General features: G+C 33.0%; 1 protein-coding gene across 1 annotated transcript; it reads right to left on the reverse strand.

Moving 5' to 3' along the window:
• Nucleotides 1-22,381: 22,381 nt before the first annotated feature.
• LOC141708674 (21 kDa protein-like) lies at nt 22,382-23,433 on the reverse strand. Its single transcript, XM_074512417.1, has one exon. It carries the CDS (start codon nt 23,374-23,376, stop codon nt 22,768-22,770), a length of 609 nt encoding a protein of 202 aa, XP_074368518.1. The 5' UTR covers nt 23,377-23,433; the 3' UTR covers nt 22,382-22,767.
• Between the last annotated feature and the right edge of the window lie 243 nt (nt 23,434-23,676).

Below are 23,676 nucleotides of genomic sequence, written 5' to 3' on the forward strand. Positions count from 1 at the left end.
TATGTCAATGGATATATATATATTAGAGATATAACCAAATTTTCAGATCAGAATAATTTTATTTGGTTACCATTTTAACAGTCACGCATCAGTTTGACTAGTACAACTAACTAGTGTTTAGTCCTGAATTGGCGTTTCGACTTATTTAAAAATATTTTTCATCGATCCAACTGTATGGATATTAATATATCTATATACTAATGATATAACCAAAGTTTTAGATCAAAATAAATTTATTTGGATTGCCATTTTACCAGCCAAACATCATTTTGACTACTACATTTAACTAGTGTTCGGTCTTAAATTGGTGTTTCGAATTTTTTAAAAATATTTTTCATCGATCCAACCGTATGGATGTCAATAAATATATATTAGTGATATAACCAAATTTTCGGATCAAAATAATTTTATTTGGTTGCCATTTTAACAGTCACACATCAGTTTGACTAGTATAGCTAACTAATGTTTAGTCCTGAATTGGCGTTTCGATTTATTTAAAAATATTTTTCATCGATCCAACAGTATGGATATTAATATATATATATATTAGTGATATAACCAAATATTCAGATCAAAATAATTTTATGTGGTTGCCATTTTAACAGTCACGCATCAGTTTGACTAGTACAGTTAACTAGTGTTTAGTTCTGAATTGGCGTTTCGATTTATTTAAAAATCTTTTTCATCGATCCAACCATATTGATATTAATAGATTTATATATTAGTGATATAATCAAAGTTTCAAATCAAAATATATTTATATGGATTGCCATTTTACAAGTCGAACATCATTTTGACTACTACAAACAACTAGTGTTCGGTCCTAAATTGGTGTTTCGATTTTTTTTTACATATTTTTCATTGATCCAACCATATGGATGTCAATATATATATATATATTAGTGATATAACCAAATTTTCAGATCAAAATAATTTTATTTGGTTGCCATTTTAACAGTCAGGCATCAGTTTGACTAGTACAACTAACTAGTGTTTATTCCCGAATCTGGTGTTTCGATTTATTTGAAAATATTTTTCATTGATCCAACCGTATGGATATTAATTGATTTATATATTAGTGATATAACCAAAGTTTTAGATCAAAATAATTCTATTTGGATTGCCATTTTACCAGTCAAACATCATTTTGACTAGTACATATAACTAGTGTTCGGTCCTAAATCGGTGTTTCGACTTTTTTTAAAATATTTTTCGTCGATCCAACCGTATGGATGTTAATAAATATATATTAGTAATATACCCAAAGTTTCAGATCAAAATAAATTTATTTGGATTGTCATTTTACCAGTTAAATATCATTTTGACTAATACATATAACTAGTATTTGAATCCTAAATTGGTGTTTCGAATTTTTTAAAAATATTTTTCATCGATCCAACCATATGGATGTTAATAGATATATATATTAGTGATATAACCAAATTTTTAGATCAAAATAATTTTATTTGGTTGTCATTTTAACAGTCACGCATCAGTTTGACTAGTACAGCTAACTAGTGTTTAGTCCTGAATTGACGTTTTGATTTATTTAAAAATATTTTTCATCGATCCAACCGTATTGATATTAATAAATTTATATATTAGTGATATAACTAAAGTTTTAGATCAAAATAAATTTATTTGGATTGTCATTTTACCAGTCAAACATCATTTTGACTAGTACATATAACTAGTGTTCGATCCTAAATCGGTGTTCGGAGTTTTTAAAAATATTTTTAATCGATCCAATCATACGGATGTCAATAAATATATATATTAGTGATATAACTAAAGTTTAATATCAAAATAATTTTATTTGATTTGTCATTTTAATAGTCGGATATCAGTTTGACTAGTATAGTTAAGTAGTGTTTAGTCCTGAATTGGTGTTTCGATTTTTTTTAAAATATTTTTTTATCGATCCAACCGTATGTGTGTCAATAAATATATATATTAGTGATATACCCAAAGTTTCAGACAAAAATAATTTTATTTGTCTTGCCATTTTAAAAGTCAAGCATTGACGAGTACAATTAACAAGCATCAATTTTTTTTATCAAATAAAGAAATTAGAAAATTCTTTTAGCGAATATTTTATTTTTTCAAGAACTAATTTTTTTTATTTGGATAATGTTTATTCTCTTCCATATTCATAATTTCATAATATTCACTAACATTTAAATAAGTTTTTTATTAGAAAATAAAAATTTGAAAAATCCTAAATACAACCGAATTCCATTGAAATATATTTTCGAAAAGGGCGGGAAATTTTCCTCACTTTTTTTCGAAAATTTAAAAAGTGTGGGTAAATTTCCCGCCATTTTTAAAATAAAAAATTTGACCGAAATCGGTTGAATTTAGGAGTGCCAAATAAATTATTTTGCGGGAAACTTCCGTCCACTTTTTCAGTAGGGCTAAATTCGACCGAAAAAAATTCGGTCGAATTTAGAGGCTAAATTTGACCGGTATAGTTTCGACCATTTTAATTTCAACCATTTTCGGTTAAAATTGGTTGTAAATATGACTGCTTAAATACGACCGTTTGAATTCGACCTTTTGTAAATACTCCCTTCATCTTTTAAATATTGATTATTTGCCTTATTTACTATTTTTTTGTTTTACTTTTTCCCACTACTATTATTACGTTTTTAACCTCCGGCTCTGCGTCTCTCCAGCTCAAATGTAAATAAATAGGAAAAAAGGCTATAACGTCATTATTTGGAGGATAATGACTATCAATCTCATTTTGTAAAAAGATGGTCTCAAATATCACTTTAAAATGAAGTCTCGTATGAAGTTTTTGTTATTTAACCAAAACGTAGTTGCGGGTTACGTTTTCACTATTTTTTTTAAAACAAAAACTCAACTTCAATTAGAGTTTTAAAGCAAAACGGAAGATGAAGTTATGTTTTGATGGTAATGCAAAACGTTTTTGCGTTTTGCTTCTTTTTTTTTTACTTAAAATACTCAATATTGCTATGTTTCCAAGCTTATCACGTTATTTTAAAAGATATTTTGTTCGTATTTTATTTTACATCTATAAATATTTTAATATTTTTAAAACCAAAATTGAGAATTAGTGAAATTTAACATATTAAAAAGTTGTCCCTAATTTTACAATTTTTAAAATTTTAGGGTTCAACAATCCCCTTTTAGGTTTTAGAAATATAAAAAATAAATTAATAAAATGTACACTGATTGAGGGTTTAGTATATAGGGTTTAGGGCCCCTACCCTAGAGCCTAAACACTATTAACCAAACTTTAATTATTAACATTTTTTAATATTTTATGCATTACCAATTCTCATTTTTTTTTATTTTTTTGTATCGTAGTTAACCCGCAGCCGCTACCCTTCGGATGCGCACTGGGTAAACCCTACGAGCTCACGCAATAGCCTGCAAACCACGTGAACCAAGGTAAACCGCATTTAAGCAACAGGCTCTGGCTCAGGAGGCATAATCATAAATTCTCCTCCCGTGGGATTCGAACCTGTGACCAATTCTCAATTTGGATTTTAAAAATATTAAAATATTTATAAATATGAATAAAATACGAACAAAATACTCTTTAGAATAACGTTTTAAACTTGATATACAACATTATCTAACATATTGGATAAAGAAAAAGAAAAAAAAATCAAAACGCAACTTCAGAGTTACCCTTAATAACAAAAGATGAAGTTGCGTTTTGTCCCATAAACATGATTGGAAGTTGTGTTTTTAGTAAAAAAAAAATTTGAAACTAGAGACACGACTCCGTTTTTGTTTAAAAGGAAACACAAAAACCGAGGTTCCGTTTTCTAGTGACATTTGAGACATTTTTTTGCCAAAATACATTCAAGACCATTTTGTCCAAAATAGTGACATTTGGGGTTAACATTCAATAAATAGGTGGACCGAATGAGTAACATCTATACTCTTTATTAATAAGCGAAATCATGTATAATTTGGTGCTAAAAGTACCAAAATATCAAATTTTGGTACTTACCTGACATAAGTTGACTTCTATTCTCAATAAACTTTGTTTTTAATACAAATCGACTTCTATTCTTTGTAAATTTTATTTTCTTATTAGTTAGTGTTGATCCAGTTGTGTATTTACTTTATAAAATATTTTTTTAAACGATTTGTAAATTATTTTAAAAATTTATTAAATTACGTTAAATTAAGTAAAATAACTTATATTTATTTTTAATTTTAGAAAAACTACAAACTACTAAGTAAACTATTAACATAAATTGACTTATATATTCTTTGTAAACTTTATTTAATTAGAAAATATATTAAAAATTTATTAAGTTACGTTAAATTAAGTAAAATAACATATATATTTACTTTTATTTTAAAAACTACTAACTACAAAGTAAACTATTAACACGAATTGAATTCTATTTTCAGTAAACTTTATTTTCTATAGTATTATTTTAAAAATAATTAAGTAATAGCAAATGACTTTAATAACGTTTATTAACTTTAATAATATTTATTTGTTAATAACATCTATTTACTTTTAATTTATAAATTAATTTTTATCGATAATTAAGTAATATTAAATAAACTATATTGAAAAGGTTAATTATAAGATAATTATCAAATTATATTATTTAATATTAAATTATCTAAAGAACAGATACTTGGTTCATAAAATAGAGATACAATTCGTTTCACAAAAATAAAACTAATATGTTAGATATCTTTATCAAGTAAAACAATGCAAAAATAGAATTATAGTAGAAAATTCCATAACTGATTCGATTATTTTTAACCACATAACTATTTTTTGCAAGTATTAATTTAATATTGATATTAATATATTAATTTTAATTCGTGTTTCGCACGGATAATGAATATGTTAGATATATTTGATAATGTCATGGCTAATATAATTTATGTTTAGATTTCAGATCTTACTTAACAGGACAAATCAGTACTTAACCGTTGATCAGTACTTATACTGGAAGTCAGGGCTTAAAAATATCAGTACTTATATTATCAGGAGATAATCATCAGAAGTTAGATATCAGAACTTAAGTGCTGAAGGACGATCAGATAAGGACAGTAGCTGATTAAAGAAAAGAAGATCAAGATAAACATAGGAAGAGATATGCATGAAGAAGGAGTTCCGTGAAGAATGGAATACTTGGAAGAAAAGATATCTGATTGATATATTTTAGGAAGCAGAATTATATTCCATATCAATTAGTGATTATCTTGTAACGGTGTAGTATATAAACACAGACATAGGGTTTACACTACAAGTATTATCATATTCGAGAAGAGTATTCATTGTAACCCTAGCAGCTCTCGTGATATTTGTTCATCACTGAGAGGTAACAGTTCCATACTGTAACAGAGTTTATTGTTTCAATAAAGTTTATTTTCTGTTACTTAAGATATTAAAGTTCGATTTGATTGTATTATACACTGTATTCACCCACTCTACAGTGTGTGTGACCTAACAAGTGGTATCAGAGCCTATCTGTTAACACACATACAGTTAAAGATCCAAACACAATCATGTCTGACACAGAAACTCCAACTAAGCCTACCAAAACTGAGGAACCACCAAAGACACAAATTCAGAGTCGGTATGAGACCATCAGAGTTCCCATACTGAGACCATCTGAATATCCCATATGGAAGGTGAGAATGACCATGTTCCTGGAAGCAACAGATCCAGAATACCTTGATAGAATCAAGGAAGGGCCTCACAAACCAACCAAGCTTGCTGTTGCTGTTGCAGGTGAAGCAGCAAAGACTGTACCAAAGGAAAAGAGTGATTATACTGCTGAAGATATAGCATCAATTGCTAAGGATGCTAAGGTACGACACTTACTGCATAGTGCCATTGATAATGTAATGTCAAACAGAGTAATCAACTGCAAGACTGCTAAGGAGATATGGGATGCTCTGGAAACAAGGTGTCAGGGAACTGACATAATTAAGAAGAACAGGAAGACAATACTCACTCAAGAGTATGAATACTTTGACTGAAAGACTAATGAGTCATTGAATGATCTATATGATAGATTTGTCAAACTTTTGAATGATTTGTCATTGGTTGATAAAGAGTATGATCTTGAAGATTCAAACCTTAAATTCCTGTTAGCTCTTCCTGAATGCTGGGATTTGAAGGCAACAACAATAAGAGACAACTACAATCTTGATGAAACAACTCTTGATGAAATCTATGGAATGCTCAAGACTCATGAACTTGAGATGGAATAAAGAAGCAAGAGGAAAGGAGGAAAGTCAAGGACAGTTGCTCTTAAGGCTGAAGAAGAATCCCCCAAAACAGCTTCCTCAAGGAAAGACAAGGGTAAAGCTCTTTTCATAAAGTCTGATACTGAGTCATCAAGTTCTGAAAGTGATGATGACTCAGATTCTGAAAGCTTGCCTGAGACTGATGCTGATGAGGAGATGATGAAGCTGTGTGCTCTTATGGTGAAAGGAATCACAAAGATTGCATACAAGAAGTTCAGGAAGGGAAAGAAGTTTTCCAGGAAAGGCATAAGTTCTGATAAGAAGAATTTCAGAAGATCTGAAGGCAGAGGAGGAAAGTCTGACAGAGGAGATTATACCAATGTTAAATGCTATAACTGCGGTGAGAAAGGCCACATATCTCCTGATTGCAAGAAGGTAAAGGGTGACAAAGGCAAGGCTCTTGTCACAAAGCAGAAAAGCTGGACAGACACCTCAGACTCTGAAAGTGAGGAGAACTATGAATTGATGGCAAATGCTGATAAAGAAAGTGCTGAGAGCAGTTCTGAAGCTGCTGAAACAAAGGTACCTCAGACTACTTATGCTTTTCATACTGATGATATTAATGAGTTGAGAAGATATCTTAAAACCATGTTTATTAGTTATAGAGATCAAACTTTAACATGTGAAAGATTAACTTCTGAAAATCTTGCTTTTAAGAAAAGAAATGATTTCTTAGAAAAAGAGTTAGTCATGTTTCATCAAACTCAGAAGGATAGAGATGATGCTTTCTATGTTAGGGATGAAGTGCTAAAAATGAATGAATCTCTAAAAACTGAGTTAGAAAATGAAAGAGAGATTATCAGGACTTGGACTAATTCTGGCAAAACAACTCCAAATTTGCTAAGTAGTGGAAACTGGAAAGGGGGCTTAGGTTATGGAGAGGTTAAGAATGATAAAGGAACTGAAGAAATTAAGCCTGTTGTTAAGCAAAAGCCAAAGTTAAAACCTGTTAAGTTTGTAACTGTAATGTCTGAAAAAGAGAAATCAGAAGTTAAAGAGGAATTAACTTCTGACAAACTAAAACAGGAAAAGACAGCTGAAGTAAACATAGGCTTAATGACAAAGAAGCAGCTTAAGCATAAGCTGAAAGATGTTAAGAATGCAAACAAGGTAAAATCACCTAGGAAAAATAGGAATGGAAAGGAAGGTGTGAATAAAAGCAATGATTATAAACCTGTTCCTGATGCTCCTAGGAAAACATGTCATAACTGTGGAAGTTCTAATCATCTGGCTTCTTTTTGCAGGAAGAATAAGAATATTAACTCCTTACCTTCAAAATCAGGAGTTAAGAGTCAGTCTGTTAGATACAAACCACAAAATCCTTGTTTTCATTATGGTAGTTTATGGCATTCCATTTATACTTGTAAGGAATATCATAGTTTGTACTATGATTATTATCAAATAAAACCTTCTTTGAAGAAAGTTTCCATTGTTCCTTCTAGTGTAAATTCTGATTCAAAGTCTGATAATGTAAGTTCTGAAAAGAAAAATGTTAACATAAACTCTGATGCTAAATCCGCTGCAAATGTTAACAAACTTAATAAGACCAAAGGATCCAAGCAAGTTTGGGTCCTTAAAACTAATAATTAGTGGTCTTTGTGATTGCAGGGCAACATGAAAAATATTCTAGTTCTGGACAGTGGATGTTCAGGACATATGACTGGAAATAAGGCCTTGCTATCAGACTTTGTGGAGAAAGCTGGCCCAAGTGTTTCCTATGGAGATGGCAACATTGGAAAAACATTGGGATATGGCAATATCAATCTTGGGAATGTCATAATTAAAGAAGTAGCTCTGGTCTCAGGACTTAAACACAATCTGCTGAGTATAAGTCAAATCTGTGACAGAGGTTATCATGTTGATTTCTTTGAAAAACACTGTGAAATTGTGAGTAAATCTAAAGGTAAAGTTGTTCTGAAAGGATACAGGCGTGGTAACATTTATGAAGCTAAGCTTTCAACAAGTACTTATGGTTCTGCAATTTGTCTGATGAGTAGGGCATCAATAGAAGAAAGCTGGAATTGGCACAAGAAACTCTCTCATTTAAATTTCAACAATATAAATGAACTGGTCAAGAAAGATCTTGTGAGAGGATTGCCAAAGTCAGTATTTGCTCCTGATGGTCTTTGTGATTCATGTCAGAAGGCCAAACAAAGAAAATCTTCATTCAAGAGCAAGACTGAATCATCAATTCTTGAGCCTTATCATCTACTACATGTTGATCTATTTGGTCCAGTGAATGTCATGTCTATTGCAAAGAAGAAGTATGTGTTGGTCATAGTGGATGAGTTCACCAAATACACATGGGTGTATTTCTTACACATAAAAAGTGAAACTGCATCTATCTTGATTGATCATGTCAAACATCTGGATAAATTGCTCAAAGATTCTGTGAAAATCTTAAGGAGTGATAATGGCACTGAGTTCAAGAATTTGATGATGGAAGAGTTTTGTAAAAACCATGGAATAAAACAGGAATTTTCTGCTCCCGGAACTCCACAACAAAATGGAGTTGTTGAAAGGAAGAATAGAACTCTCATTGAAGCTGCACGAACTATGCTTGAAGAAGCAAAGCTTCCCACTTATTTCTGGGCTGAAGCTGTGCAGACTGCTTGTTTTACTCAAAATGCAAAACTTATTAACAAGCATGGAAAAACACCATCTGAAGTACTTTCATGTATTTGGATGCAAGTGTTTTGTTCTCAAGACTCATCCTGAACAGCTATCCAAGTTTGATCTATAAGCTGATGACGGAATCTTTGTTGGATATCCACTTTCCACAAAAGCCTTCAGAGTCTATAATTTGATAACAAAAGTGGTCATGGAATCTATCAATGTCTCTTTTGATGACAAGAAGATTACTGGTCTTGAAGATTTCATTGATCATGATCAGCTGAGATTTGAAAATGAAGACTCAAATTCTGATACTGAAAATCCTGATAGTCTAAGTCCTGATACTGTAAACTCTGATGGATTAAAATCTGATGTTATTGAAACTGTGGTGACTACGTCAAAGGAAGATGCACCAATGCAGGGGGAGCATACTCAAGATCCTACCACATCTCAAGAAACATCAGAACATACATCTGGCTCTTCTAGTTCTGATTCGTCAAGTTCTGATAAGCCAAGTTCTGATAGTGCTGAAAATCTAAATTCTGAAGAATCCAACTCAGAGAGCATAGTTTCAGGGGGAGCATCAGAAAATGAAAATGAAGACAGCATGGATCATGGGGAGCATCCAGTTCTAGAGAAAACCTTCCATCTGCAAGGAAGTGGACAAAGTCACATACACCTGATTTAATAATTGGAAATCCTAATGCAGGTGTCAGAACTAGAACAGGTACTTCAAATGAATGTCTTTATAATTCTTTTCTCTCTCAGACTGAGCCAAAGAAAGTGGAAGAAGCTCTTCAAGATGCTGATTGGGTGCAAGCAATGCAGGAAGAGTTAAATGAATTTGAAAGAAACAAAGTCTGGACCCTAGTGCCAAGACCAAAGAATAGATCTGTTGTTGGTACAAAGTGGGTATTCAGAAATAAAACTGACAGTGATGGCATAATTACAAGGAATAAGGCAAGGCTGGTTGCAAAAGGATATTCTCAACAGGAGGGAATTGACTATGATGAAACATTTGCACCAATTGCTAGGTTAGAAGCCATAAGGATATTTTTGGCTTACTGTCTTTCAAATGGATGTGAAAAGTGCTTTTCTCAATGGAGAATTGGAGGAGGAAGTATATGTTGAACAACCTCCAGGCTTTGTAGATTCCAAACATCCAGATTATGTCTACAGGCTTGATAAAGCACTTTATGGACTTAAGCAAGCTCCTAGAGCATGGTATGAGACTTTAGCTCAGTTTCTTCTGGAAAGTGTTGGATTTTAATCGCAGCGGGGGCATGGTAAAACACTTTCGCACATATAAAATCCAAATAAAAGCATACAGATAAGGAATAAAAATTCGAGGGATCGATTACTAACCTTTAATATGCAATCCAAAAGCAACGTTCGGAGATCCTTAGCAGCTGCTCCTCAAACGTGAAGCACTCCACCGGTATCCACCAAGAAAACGACGTTAAGGAGGAGGAGGAGGTGGAGAGAATTGGGTTTTATAAAACTTTTGGGTTTTTGGGTTCAGAATGAAAATAGGGTCTATAATAGTATATTTATAGGCAAAATTTTCAGCTGAAATTTTCCCATAAATAATATTATTATTATCCCATTTATTATTCTCATTAATAATTAAAACACCTTTTAATTATTAATCCTTTTTCTAAACACTTTAGAAATAATTCTCTCTCTTGATTTAATTTCCAAAAATTAAATCCTTTAATTAATAATATTAAGAACTTTTCTTAATTAATTTATAATCAATTAAATCTCATTTAATCAATTATTAAATTTGCCAATTAATTATTTATTTCATAAATAAATAATTATCAGCCATTATTAATTAATTCCTCCATCATTAAATCATTCTCTTTTATGGTGTGACCCTGTAGGTTCAATATTAAGCCGGTAGTAGAAATAAATAATAATAAAACTATTTTATCATTATTTATATAAATTCTCTAATTTATTAAATATAATTAATTAATTAATCACATTTATTCTACATCGTGAGGTATACTTCTCAGCATATCGCGACTATCCGGATAATATGAATTCACTGCTTAGAATACCAAGAACCTATTTAGTGAATAGTTACCGTACAATAAACTCCTTCTACCCTACAATGTCCCGATTAAATACAAGGCATGAATCTCGTGTCAAGCCTATCTAATTCAATCACTTGCTTACCATTTACTATGCTTAGTTCTATGCAAATTAGAAACTCCTTTCTAATTTCATTTACTCTGGCCAGAGATTCCTGAACTAGCATAAGTGGATCAGCCTTGAACATTCACTTCCTTCACTGGAAGGGGTAGATCCTATATTGATCATATACTATCTTCGTGTACAAAATCCTATACCCAGTAGAGCCCGAATAATTATCCCTGGAGACTAAGAACTAAACCAAAGCATAGTTCAGTGTACACAAGATGACTATGATGACCTCAAGTCTAAGGATACTTGTACAACTATCACTATGTGAACAACTGCTGACACGTGAGTGAACTCCATCAGTTATTCAGCTGTGCGAGTCATGTTCAGTGAACTTATTCTATAATAAGCACCTACATACTAGCTATAGTGTCACCACACAAATGTCTATGAGAACAGACATCCTTCATAATGAAGCAAGCATAGTATGTACCGATCTCTGCGGATTATTAATTACCAGTTAGTAATCCTACGACCAGGAACTATTTAAGTTTAGAGTTATCATCTTTTAGGTCTCACTATTATGATCTCATCATAATCCATAAAAAGCTTTACTCTAAACTATGGTATATCTTATTTAAACACTTAAATAGATAGAGCCCATAATAAAAACAAAACAAGTCTTTTATTAATATCAATGAAATCAAAACAGATTACACAGGAAGTTATTCCTAAATCCTAATTCATGATTGGACTTAGGACATATTCCTTTCAGAAAGTGGATTCAACAGAGGAACAATAGACAAAACACTGTTCTACCTCAACCATGGAAAGGACTTACTTCTCATCCAGATTTATGTTGATGATATCATTTTTGGGTCTACAAATGACAGACTTTGCAAGAAGTTTGCCAAACTGATGCAGTCAAGATATCAGATGAGTATGATGGGGGAACTTAGCTATTTTCCGGGCCTTCAAGTCAAGCAGAATGAAGAAGGCACTTTTATTTGTCAAACTAAGTACACCAGAAACTTGCTAAAGAAATTCGGAATGCAAGATTGTTCAAGTGCATCCACTCCCATGGCCACTGCAACAAAACTGGATAAGGATACTGGTAAATCAGTAGATATTACTGATTACAGAGGTATGATTGGCTTTCTACTCTATCTAACTGCTAGTAGACCTGATATCATATATGATACCTATCTTTGTGCAAGATTTCAAGCAGATCCAAGAGAACCTCACTTAACAGCTGTGAAAAGAATCTTTAAGTATCTTAAAGGAACAGCTGATCTGGGATTGTGGTATCCTAGAGAATCAGATTTTAAACTAATAGGTTACTCAGATGCAGATTTTGCATGTTGCAAAATTGACAGGAAAAGCACAAGTGGAAGCTGCCAATTTCTTGGAGGCAGATTGGTTTCTTGGTTCAGCAAGAAACAAAAGTCAATTTCCATATCAACTGCAGAAGCAGAGTATATTGCTGCAGGAAGCTGTTGTGCATAGATTCTTTGGATGAAGAATCAGTTACTGGATTATGGGTTAACTTATTTCAAAATCCCTATTTACTATGATAATCAAAGTGCTATTTCTATGACAGGTAATCCAGTTCAACACTCTATGACAAAGCACATCAGCATCAGGTACCACTTCATAAGGGAACATGTGGATGAAGGTATAGTGGAATTACACTTTGTTCCAACGGATCAACAACTAGCAGATATCTTCACAAAACCACTGTGTGAAGCCACTTTTACAAGATTGGTAAATGAACTTGGAATGGTTTCAGGTTCTTTTTCTAAATCTGTCTAGTTTTGTTCTGTTTCATTAGACTTTATGATCAGTATTTACAGAATGTAATCTCTTTGTGTTTTCTGTGATTAATTGAAATATGCATTCAAGTACTGATTGTTGTCTGATATATGTTTCTAAACTCTGATAAGTGATATGTCTGTTTAAGTAACTATTCAATCCTATGAGGATAACTGTGTTAGATACTGACCTAGTAGTCTTCAATAAACAAATGATCCCATGTAAGAAGTAATTATTTCTGTGGAAATCTTATGACACAAGCAAATTCTGATAATTGAGCTTAGTTGAGTTTACTTTGTTTATCTTATTACTAAGTCACAAATTAAAATAATGCTACTCATCTGTTAAGTTCTGATACTAGTAAATCTGTTGAATGTACTAAGTGCTGATAAACCTCAATTATCAAAAGAAAATAGCAAAAAGATCAAAGAATAAAATCAGGTACTCCTTTGAGATCTAGAGTAAACATGTGGAAGGGACAACCCAAGTGCATTGCTGGTATTAAGTAAATATGCATTAGAAAAGCAAAATATTTTCTTGGTGACTTTTCACACTCTATGATTACTGGAGAAATACTCTGATAATAGCATAAATTCTGATAAGCAGTCGTGACTCACTTACACTGAGAAGCCACTGTAAAATAGAATTTAAAAAGATGCATAAAATTAGCACAAAACAGTTGAGGTGGACTCAAGCATGAACTCATTCATCAGTAGGTTTCAGGATAATGACAGCTCTTTAGCAAAATTTTAGTTATGCCTTATTTTTAAGATGTACTGAAGTGAATCAGACTTTACTCCTTGTCTGGAATTTAGCTTAATGCACACACTAATCACTCCATCTGAATGATGAAAATTACTGTGGCGGTCTATGTTATTTTAGATAAACAGTCATTGTGTCATTTTGCACTAACTCTGAGGACAAGTTCTGGTTGCATATTCTGACAATTAAGTTCTGAAGAGTATAACTCAGAACTTGTATGAGGATTTACTCAGATAGGCATTCCTTTTTCGAGTTAAGAAATTATGTTCTGATGACTGTTAAGTTCTGATATAAGTCTAAGTTCTGATATTACAGTCTAATTCTTTACTTGACTTATTTGTGGATAATATTTGATAACAGTCTCGGTTAAAACTAGAATATGTTGAAGTGGAAGATTAATGGTCACTATGGTTAGGGTTAATGGTATTCGTACTTGAACAGTCCACTTTTACTTGTTTCTTGTGCGCATTCAACCATGTTTTCTCCTTCCAATGAATGTTATTCTTTTTCCAAGTCTGGGGAGACGAGGTAGAATTAATTCTACTTGTCAGCATTAAATACTTTTACGTCTCCTGGTATTCTCTTGCCTATATAAGCAGCCACTTCACATCAGCCTTTCCATCAAATTCTTTCTCACAAACTTACCTTCATACTTTTTCTTTCAAAAACACAATGGTCAGATACAACATGTTTTTGAACTACCAAAACTTCAATATGGAGCTAAGTTGTGCCCACTGGCAGCAGGAATGGCACGTCACGGCCATTCCTGAGGAGATATGGGACTCTGTCCCACAGAAAGTACTGACCCACCTCCTGTTCTTCTATATGGACTACCATCGCCATCTGGAGCGATTGGAGGAGGAAAGGCTGGAAGCTCTCCGTCAGCAAGAGCGAATCATCTGACTCGCCATTTTGTTTGTCGAGAGTAGGAAGAAGAAATGATTTAATCACGTCTTCTTCCTGTTTTTCTTCATCATTAGCTTTGTCAGGCTTCTTAGCTAGGACTAAAGTTGTTGATGTTAGGTTTAGTGGCTTAGGGTAATATTGTATAAGTACTGATGTAATTTCAATTTCATGAATGTATTCTCTTGATATATTAATGAAATTTATTTTTGTTTCAAGATTTTGTCTCTAAGTTATCTTGTAATGCATTGATAAATCCTGATAATTATTCATATTCTGAAGACCATATAAATTCTGTTTTAATTTAAGTTCTGATTTTCCTTTATCAGTACTTACTCATATAATTTATCTTGGTCACTTTAACTTGATTTCTTTTCAGAATATTAATGTTGCAGTGAAAATTAATTAAATCAGTGGGAACGGTTTCGATTTTGAATTAAAACTGTTTCACCTTGATTAATGGAATATCTAGGTAAGTGGAACGGTTTTCCCTTGAAAACAGGCAAGTGGGTAAGTAATGATTACTGTTTTCTCGAGCCCAGTAACTATCCGTTATTACTGCATGTCTGACAGGTGTCCCAACGGTTACTTTTTGTGTATAAGTAACATAGAGAAAAGATTGTCAAATCTTTTATTTACTTTTCTCTTTTATCTCTCTCTCTCTTTACTTTCATCCTTTCTTATCTACTGACAATTTTTCATACAGACATTTTATCAAACACAATACATGCAACAGTATTTATCTCAATTTTTCACATGGCACCTAAGGATTTAATCATTGATGGAGCTAAGTTTGTTCCAAACAACTATGCTGCAATTCTTGATCATGCTGAAGCTCCATCTGAATTGCATTTTGTGCAAGATCTTCTTGCACACAGTGAGATTGGGTATGCATTAACCCAGCCTTCAGTCTTTTCGAGCCAACAAGTTCTGACGTTTTGGCGGACTGGGCACTTTGATGATGGTGGTAAACATGGCACTCCCAGTATTGTTTTCGAAGTGGGTGATTCATCTTATGCAGTTACTCCTGGTACAATACGCAGGGCTCTACATCTCCCAGAAGAGTGTACTTTTTCAATTCCAGAGGAATCAGCTCTTCAGGAGTTAATGGCTAATTTGGGATATGAAAAGAGTTTGGCAAAACTTGGGCAGTTGAAACGGGCTCATATCAGAAGAGAATGGAGCTTTTTCTTCGACTGCATCACCAAAGCTTTTGGGAACAAATATTCGAATTTTGATGTTATCCCAATTCTGAGTCAGCACATCGGGTATGCTATTATCCATCAAACTCATTTTGATTTTGCAACTGGTATAATTGGTTTTATTGGGGATAGGATGACAGAGGATAAGAATGTTGTCTATTTTGCTAGATTCTGTCAACTTATTTATACTTTTTGTACTGATGAACCTCAATTAGTCAGTTCCTCAACCCCACCTTTTAAAGTTGCAAAACGCTACTTTAATGACCTGGTAAATGCTGACACTAAGAAATCAGTGGTTAGACCATTACAGATTCCTCAGTCTGTAAAACAGATCCTAGTAAATGTTGATCCTGATACTTATAGATCTGTTTACTCTGATGTCCAACCAACAACAAACACCCAAAAACCATCATCCTCAGCACCTACCACTCATTCTACTCAACCTACCCTCAGGACATATCTCAAATCCTATCTCTCCACTTCACAGACTGTTCAACCCTCATCCTCAGCACCTACTGTGAAGCCTTCATCCTCCAAGCCAAAGAGGACAAAGACTATTCCTCAAACACCTCAAAAGAGAAGAAGGATTGCCTTGAGAGATGAATCTGATACTGAGGAACAGGTTCCTTCTTCAGAACCTGTTGTTAGTGAAGCTGAGAAAGAAACTTCTCAGAAGGATTCTGGAATTGGGGGATCTAGGCTTCTCAAAAGGCTTAGAAGAATGACAGTTCCTAACACTCTCAAGGAATCCAAATCAACAACGAGATACAAGAAACAGAGGGCAAAAAGGCCAGTTTCAGATGATGAAGAGGAAGCAGCTAAGAAAGGGGATCAGGAATCTCTGATCTCACAAGACAAGGAATTTGCTCCAGTCACATCTTCTCCATCAACTCTATCTAAGGAAGCTGTTTCTGAAAAGGCTAACACACCTTTTGTGTCTCCTGTTCATCCAGGCACAAATGTTGATATTGATGTTCAAAACTTGGTTGTGCCTGAAGTAATTCTCTTAGAAGCTCCAACAGCAACTAATCCTTCAACAATACCTGTTACTGATGTTGTTCAAACTCCAGAGTTATCTATAACACCTTATCTGCATCAAGATGCTGATGATCAGACTTTAGGTGAGAATCAGGATATGGCTGATGATCAGAACTTAGAACCAGATCAGCAATTAGAGGATGATGAAGCCTCCATTGCTACTCACACTGTTGTCTTATCAGAAGATACTGATTTTTTAAGTTCTGATGCTGCAAATGATGGAGATACTGGTGATGCTGCTCCAACTGCAGATGCTGATGCAGCAGGTCCTTCAGGACATGCTCCTCAACAGACTATTCTAAAGTCTGAACTGGTTAAGAAGTTTGTTACCAGAGAAGCACCAGTACCTTGGAGTGAAACTCCTGCAGGACAGGAGTGGACTAAGGAATGGAACTCAGTTTCATGTGTTCCAACTGAAAAGCATCTTGCTGAGCACTTGACTAAAGCTGATGAAATGTTAAATTCTGATGATTTCAAAACCCAGCTTAGAGTCACTGCATTGAGTACTAAACATCTACAAGGTCTTCACTCAACTACTCATGCAGAGCTACACAAGATTCAGGAAGAATTTATCAAACAGGAACAAGTTTGGAAAATTGATAAGAAAAAGTTCTTCCAACCTACCTTTGACAGGACTGCTTATATTGAGAAGACTCAAGATCATCAACAAGCTCAGATTGATGATATTCTGAAAAATCAAGCTTCTCAGCAATCACAACTGACTGAAATTCAATCCTCAGTGGAATTGCTTATCTCTCTTCTACTACCTGCTGATGCCAAAAAGGGGGAGAAAGTAATTAAGTCCAAATGCAAGACTGACAAGACACTGACAGGAAAGGATGATGAAAAAGATGATCAAGGAAACCCTGGAATGGGTAGAGGTCATAGTCAAGGTAGAAGATTAACATCAAGAAAAGCTGAAATCACAAGTCACAGGACAAGTTCTGATACTGGGAAAAGATTAAGTTCTGCTGCTGGTAAAAGGATAAGTTCTAATGAACTTTTAGATCTTGATGAGGAAATTTCAAGACAGTTATTTCTTCAGGAAAATCCAGGAATGGACTTGGAAAGTTTAATGGAAGAAGAAGCCAGGCTTAAATCAGAGAAAGTCACATCTAAATCTGAAGCTTCTGGTAAAAAGCCACTTCCAAAATTCAAAGGCATTGTGATCAAACTGAAGCAACATTGGCTAGATCACAACCGCAGATAGATCCAAGATCCAAGGGCAAAGAAAAGGTTGGTGAACTTATCAAGGTTTATGTGCCTTCTGAGGATGAAGAAATTACTGATGAAAAGGATAATCTTGCTCTGACTTCAAGAAAAGTTCTTAAAACAACCTCTGACATGGCTCAAGTTGTTCAGAGTCAAGAAATTGTAAGTTCTGATATTCAGAAGAAGCAAGTAACCTCTGACATAGCTCAAGTTAACTTGATATCGGAAGATAGACCAAAGACACTCCTACCAGGATTCACTAAAGCAAAACAAACTCAACCTTTGAAGACTACTGCAAGTGGTTTTGAAGCAAGAGTAGTTACTGGAAAGGAAGCAAGAGATAAAACTGGATTGGGAAGTGCTGATGAAAGAAGAATACATAACACTACCAATGATCCAACTTCCTTGAGTGAACCAGGTATTGGAGCAACTCCTGAGAGATTGAATCAACTGGAATCTGTACAGATCGTTTACCATACCTACTTGAAAGAATACATCTTGTTGTAATTCATGACAGATGGTAGGGTTTATCATATAAGACAAAATGCCATTCCATTGAAGTATTTTGAAGAATTGGAGCATGTACTATTCTTACTTCAAGTGGATGACAGAATAACAGGAACTGCTGTAAACTATTTGAAAGAACAGATTCAGAGACAGAAAAGGCTTTATTCTGTTAAGTCTGACAACACATACGTTCCAAAGTACAGAGATCACAATGGTGATATAGTTGAAATGAAGCCCAACACTGCTAAGATTATTACTACCTTTCTGGGGTACAGGGCTGTTGAATTCAATCTTGAGTCTGATAAAGCTTATTTGATCAGACTGGATCAGGATATAAGAAAAGCAAAGATCAATGATCTCAGAGCTGCAATCTTTCAAATTGGTGAAGATACTGCAGAGCTTAAAGATGCCAAAAGGAGAATGATTGATGAACTCAGATATGTTGAGAAATGTTTGTTGAAGAACTATCTCAGAACAACTCCTGACATCAGAGAGATCAGATGATGAAGCCAAGTCGAAGATCTACAACTGCTTAAATTCTAATATTTGTACAGACTGAAGTTGTTATCAGAAGTTGAATATTGGTAAAGCTTTAAGGACTATAAGTTGTAGTTATCTAGTCTAATTCTCATGCATTTGTACTTAATATTTTTGACATCATCAAATATATGTTAAACTTGTATATTATGCTAATTTACAAGTTGGGGGAGATTGTTAGATATATTTGATAATGTCATGGCTAATATAATTTATGTTTAGATTTCATATCTTACTTAACAGGACAAATCAGTACTTAACCGTTGATCAGTACTTATACTGGATGTCAGGACTTAAGGATATCAGTACTTATATTATCAGGAGATAATCATCAGAAGTTAGATATCAGAACTTAAGTGTTGAAGGACGATCAGATAAGGACAGTAGCTGATTAAAGGAAAGAAGATCAAGATAAACATAAGAAGAGATATGCATGAAGAAGGAGTTCTGTGAAGAATGGAATACTTGGAAGAAAAGATATCTGATTGATATATTTTAGGAAGCAGAATTATATTCCATATCAATTAGTGATTATCTTGTAACTGTGTAGTATATAAACACAGACATAGGGTTTACACTACAAGTGTTATCATATTCGAGAAGAGTATTCATTGTAACCCTAGCAGCTCTCGTGATATTTGTTCATCACTGAGAGGTAACAGTTCCATACTGTAACAGAGTTTATTGTTTCAATAAAGTTTGTTTTCTGTTACTTAAGATATTAAAGTTCGATTTGATTGTATTATACACTGTATTCACCCCCTCTACAGTGTGTGTGACCTAACAGAATAATTTTCTACAAATATTAATTTGATATTTTTAATCTTGGGCCCGTGTTTAGCGTAGCTGTATGAACAGTTACATGATAACTCAAAACAATAACAACATTAGAACATGACAGGTTAATAATACTACGTCTACACAAGGAATCCAGAAGAAGAATGATCAGACACATACAAGAATCTAAACACAATATTACAAGTGCAAGTCTATTTGAAGTCATAGAAAGAAGATCATTCAGTGATCAGGCCTCTATGAAGAATAAACAATCAGAGGACTTGTGGTTTTAATACAGTTGAAGATTCAATCATAGAAATTAAGTGATTCCAGTAGAAAACAATCTATAGAACTCAAGTCAGAATTCATTAACAAGGAACAATCAGAAAGAATAAGGATATTCAATTCAGGGCTAGTCGTTTGTGAACCAGACCAGTGCACTAAGCGTCAGCATTCCAGGATTGATCATTCAAGTCTACAAAAGAAGTGTTAAGTGATTTCAAGATCAAGTTCAAAAGGGATTCAAGTCAACATTCTAGGAGTTGTTGGTCAAACAAATAGCATGTATAAAGATTTGGCTAAGTAAAGAGCACTCTAGGAGTAGAAATTGACTTATGGAATTCAAGAAAATCTACTAGTCGATTCTAAGGAGTTAGTAGTCGAATGGAGTGCATTGTAGAAAATATTCTAAGGCAAGAACAAGCCAAAATCGACTTCTAGATTCTAATAGTCGATTTTGAGCTTTAGAAATCGACTAGTGTGAAGCTGCTTGAAGAATCTAAGTCAAAAACACTGTTAAGGATACAATTTGACTTCTAGTATTTTAATTCAAGGAGAAATTGACTTCTAGATTCTACTAGTCGATTTTGAGCTTTAGAAAATTGACTAGTAGGTACTTGTGTTTAATTCCAAGGCAAGTCTCACTCTCTAGGATTGAATTCGACTTCTACACAAGGTTATATCGACTACTGCAATCGACTACTAGGGACTTGGGTTATTTTGAAGTGCAGCAAATTAGAATGCTTGAACCAGAAGAAGCCACGGATTCATTTTGGTTTTAAGTCTACAATAAAACAGAAATCTCAGCATTCATTAAAGTTAGATTTTCTTCACCAGCAAACTGAGAAGCTTTTATGGAGAGCATTACGGAGCATTCAAGTTCATATTAATTGCTTTGTAACTGTACTGTTATGCTGTACTTTTATGATGTTTAAAATATTTTTTTAAATGATTTGTAAATTATATTAAAAATTTATTAAGTTACGTAAAATTAGGTAAAATAACTTATATTTATTTTTAATTTTAGAAAAACTACAAACTACTAAGTAAACTATTAACACAAATTGACTTATATATTCTCTGTAAACTTTATTTATTTAGAAATTATATTAAAAATTTATTAAGTTACGTTAAATTAAGTAAAATAACATATATATTTACTTTTATTTTGAAAAACTACTAACTACAAAATAAACTATTAACACGAATTGAATTCTATTCTCAGTAAACTTTATTTATAATAGTATTATTTAAAAATAATTAAGTAATAGCAAATAACTTTAATAACATTTATTAACTTTTAAACTGAAAATTATTAATTTAACGATTGTATTTGTTACTTTCCATCACAACGTTTATTTATTTTAAATTAAAAAAAATATTTTAACAGTAACAAATTATGGGTTGTATTTAGATTATATTAAGTAATATTAAATTAAGTTTAATAACATCTATTTACTTTTAATTTTTAAATTAATTTTTATCGATAATTAAGTAATATTAAATAAACTATATTGAAAAGGTTAATTATAAGATAATTATCAAATTATATTATTTAATATTAAATTATGTAAAGAACATATATTTGGTTCATAAAATAGAGATACAATTCGTTTAACAAAAATAAAACTAATATGTTAGATATCTTTATCAAGTAAAACTATGCAAAGCTAGAATTATAGTGGAAAATTTCATAACTGATTTGATTCTTTTTAACCACATAACTATTTTTTCAAGTATTAATTTAATATTGATATGAATATATTAATTTTAATTCGTGTTTCGCACGGATAATGAATAATTCTCTACAAATATAATTTGATATTTTTAATCTTGGGCCCGTGTTTAGCACCGGTTATCAACTATCTATACTAATAAGGAAACCATGTTTAGGTCCTAAATCTTGGTATTCACTAGAAAATTATACAACTATTTTTAAAATTTTATGTAATAAAATCTCAACCGACAATAATTAACTTCTACTCTTGTAAATTTTATTTTCCTTTAATTGCTGAACATCCAAAGTCAGTTTACTTTAAAATAATCGTATTACTAAGTTAACATGTCAGATTTATATAAGTAAATAATTAAGTGCATGCATAACTAGAATTATATATTATATATTATATTATAACAGCATATTTTAACAGCATTTTATGTATTATATTTAAATATGTATTTTGCATGGATTATTGGTTTCAATTTTATACAAATAATAATATGATTTTTTAATTTCGGGTCCGTGCTTCACACTAGTTACCCACTAGTTATTATTTAATATGCAAGAATTATATACGAAAAGTATGTCTTTATAAAGTACACAATCATCCGAAACTGGTCCCATATGATAATTATTTTTACATTGAAGCACACTATATATAAAATTGCACTATATGAAAGTAGTAGATGACTAGGTACCATTTCCAGGTCTATACGTGTCTACCAATCTGTCACTATTTTTGCAGAATACAGTTTTAAACGTTAACTGCCGCAAAATCACCACCCTAACCCTGGGATCTAGAGTATTCCGGTCTTAAGTATCACCCAAAACACAGTTGTTCATGCATGATACGACGTACGTCGTACTACAATGGATTCGTACATGTTTTCGACATAATTATAGCATATTACCGCACATTACTAACTAAATTTCTATTGTTCGGGAGGAAGAGCACACTATCTCACACTACACAAATTAAATTTGAAAAATGAACTATCCATGAAGAGAATTGTAGTTGTTAATCAATGCCAAAGCATTGCTTGTCAAATGAACAACATTTAAAATCCTTCCTCTCACAACGTTCTTCGTGTTCCCGGCTATCCCTGCAAACCCGTCCATGCAAGTGTCCTCGTCTGTCAGAGCAGAACTGACCCAGGTTTGTATGTCACTCATCAACAGCGCATAGTTTGGGGATCCATTGAGCTGACTCATCTCTCCCATGGATCTTTTAAGCTCGTCTATCGAGTCCGTCAACTCTTCAAGGCAATCTTTCATAGGCCCAACTTCCCTGGGCTTCAGGCCGGGGGCTTTTGACAACCTAACCATGGCAGCAGATGTCGAAACCACCTGATCCAGCGCGACTGAGAGAGCTGTCTGCGCTAGAAGCCTAGGACTTGTTTGGATAGCACTTGTATGACTTAAGAGAGAGGTGAAGCATAAATTAGGGTAAGTAGTCTTACTGCAAGAGGCTTTGATGAACTCGGTGCTTGCCTTTTCGGCTCCATAGTCGATAGCCAAGCTTGAGTTGATGCATATATTAAAGGAGATAGTTAGAAGAAGAAAAGTTTTTGCAGAAGCGAATTTCATTGAGGAGCCTTCCATTTTCACTTTTGTTTGTAGAAATTCAGAGGTTACGGATTTTATGGAGTGATAAAAGTAGAGGGGAGTGGTTACCTATTTATATAGAGTTTTCGAAAGTATAAATGTTGGGATATGACGTGGAAGATTTTTTTTCTAACAAAAACATAATGCATATCGAAATTAATCTATGCCTAATGACTGATTTTAACATGCTATTTGTCTATAGCGGCAGCGGGATAATACCATTTGATTAGTAATAACTTAAAAGAGTGGCTGATGGCGCAATAATTAGATTTGAACCCTATATAGTCTAGTTGACTG

Source organism: Apium graveolens, chromosome 2, assembly GCF_009905375.1.
Source record: "Apium graveolens cultivar Ventura chromosome 2, ASM990537v1, whole genome shotgun sequence".
NCBI classification, from domain to species: Eukaryota; Viridiplantae; Streptophyta; class Magnoliopsida; order Apiales; family Apiaceae; genus Apium; species Apium graveolens.

Bases quoted from the DNA above. Each gene is read 5' to 3' on its own strand.
- LOC141708674 (XM_074512417.1), bottom strand. From the start codon at position 23,376: ATGGAAGGCTCCTCAATGAAATTCGCTTCTGCAAAAACTTTTCTTCTT.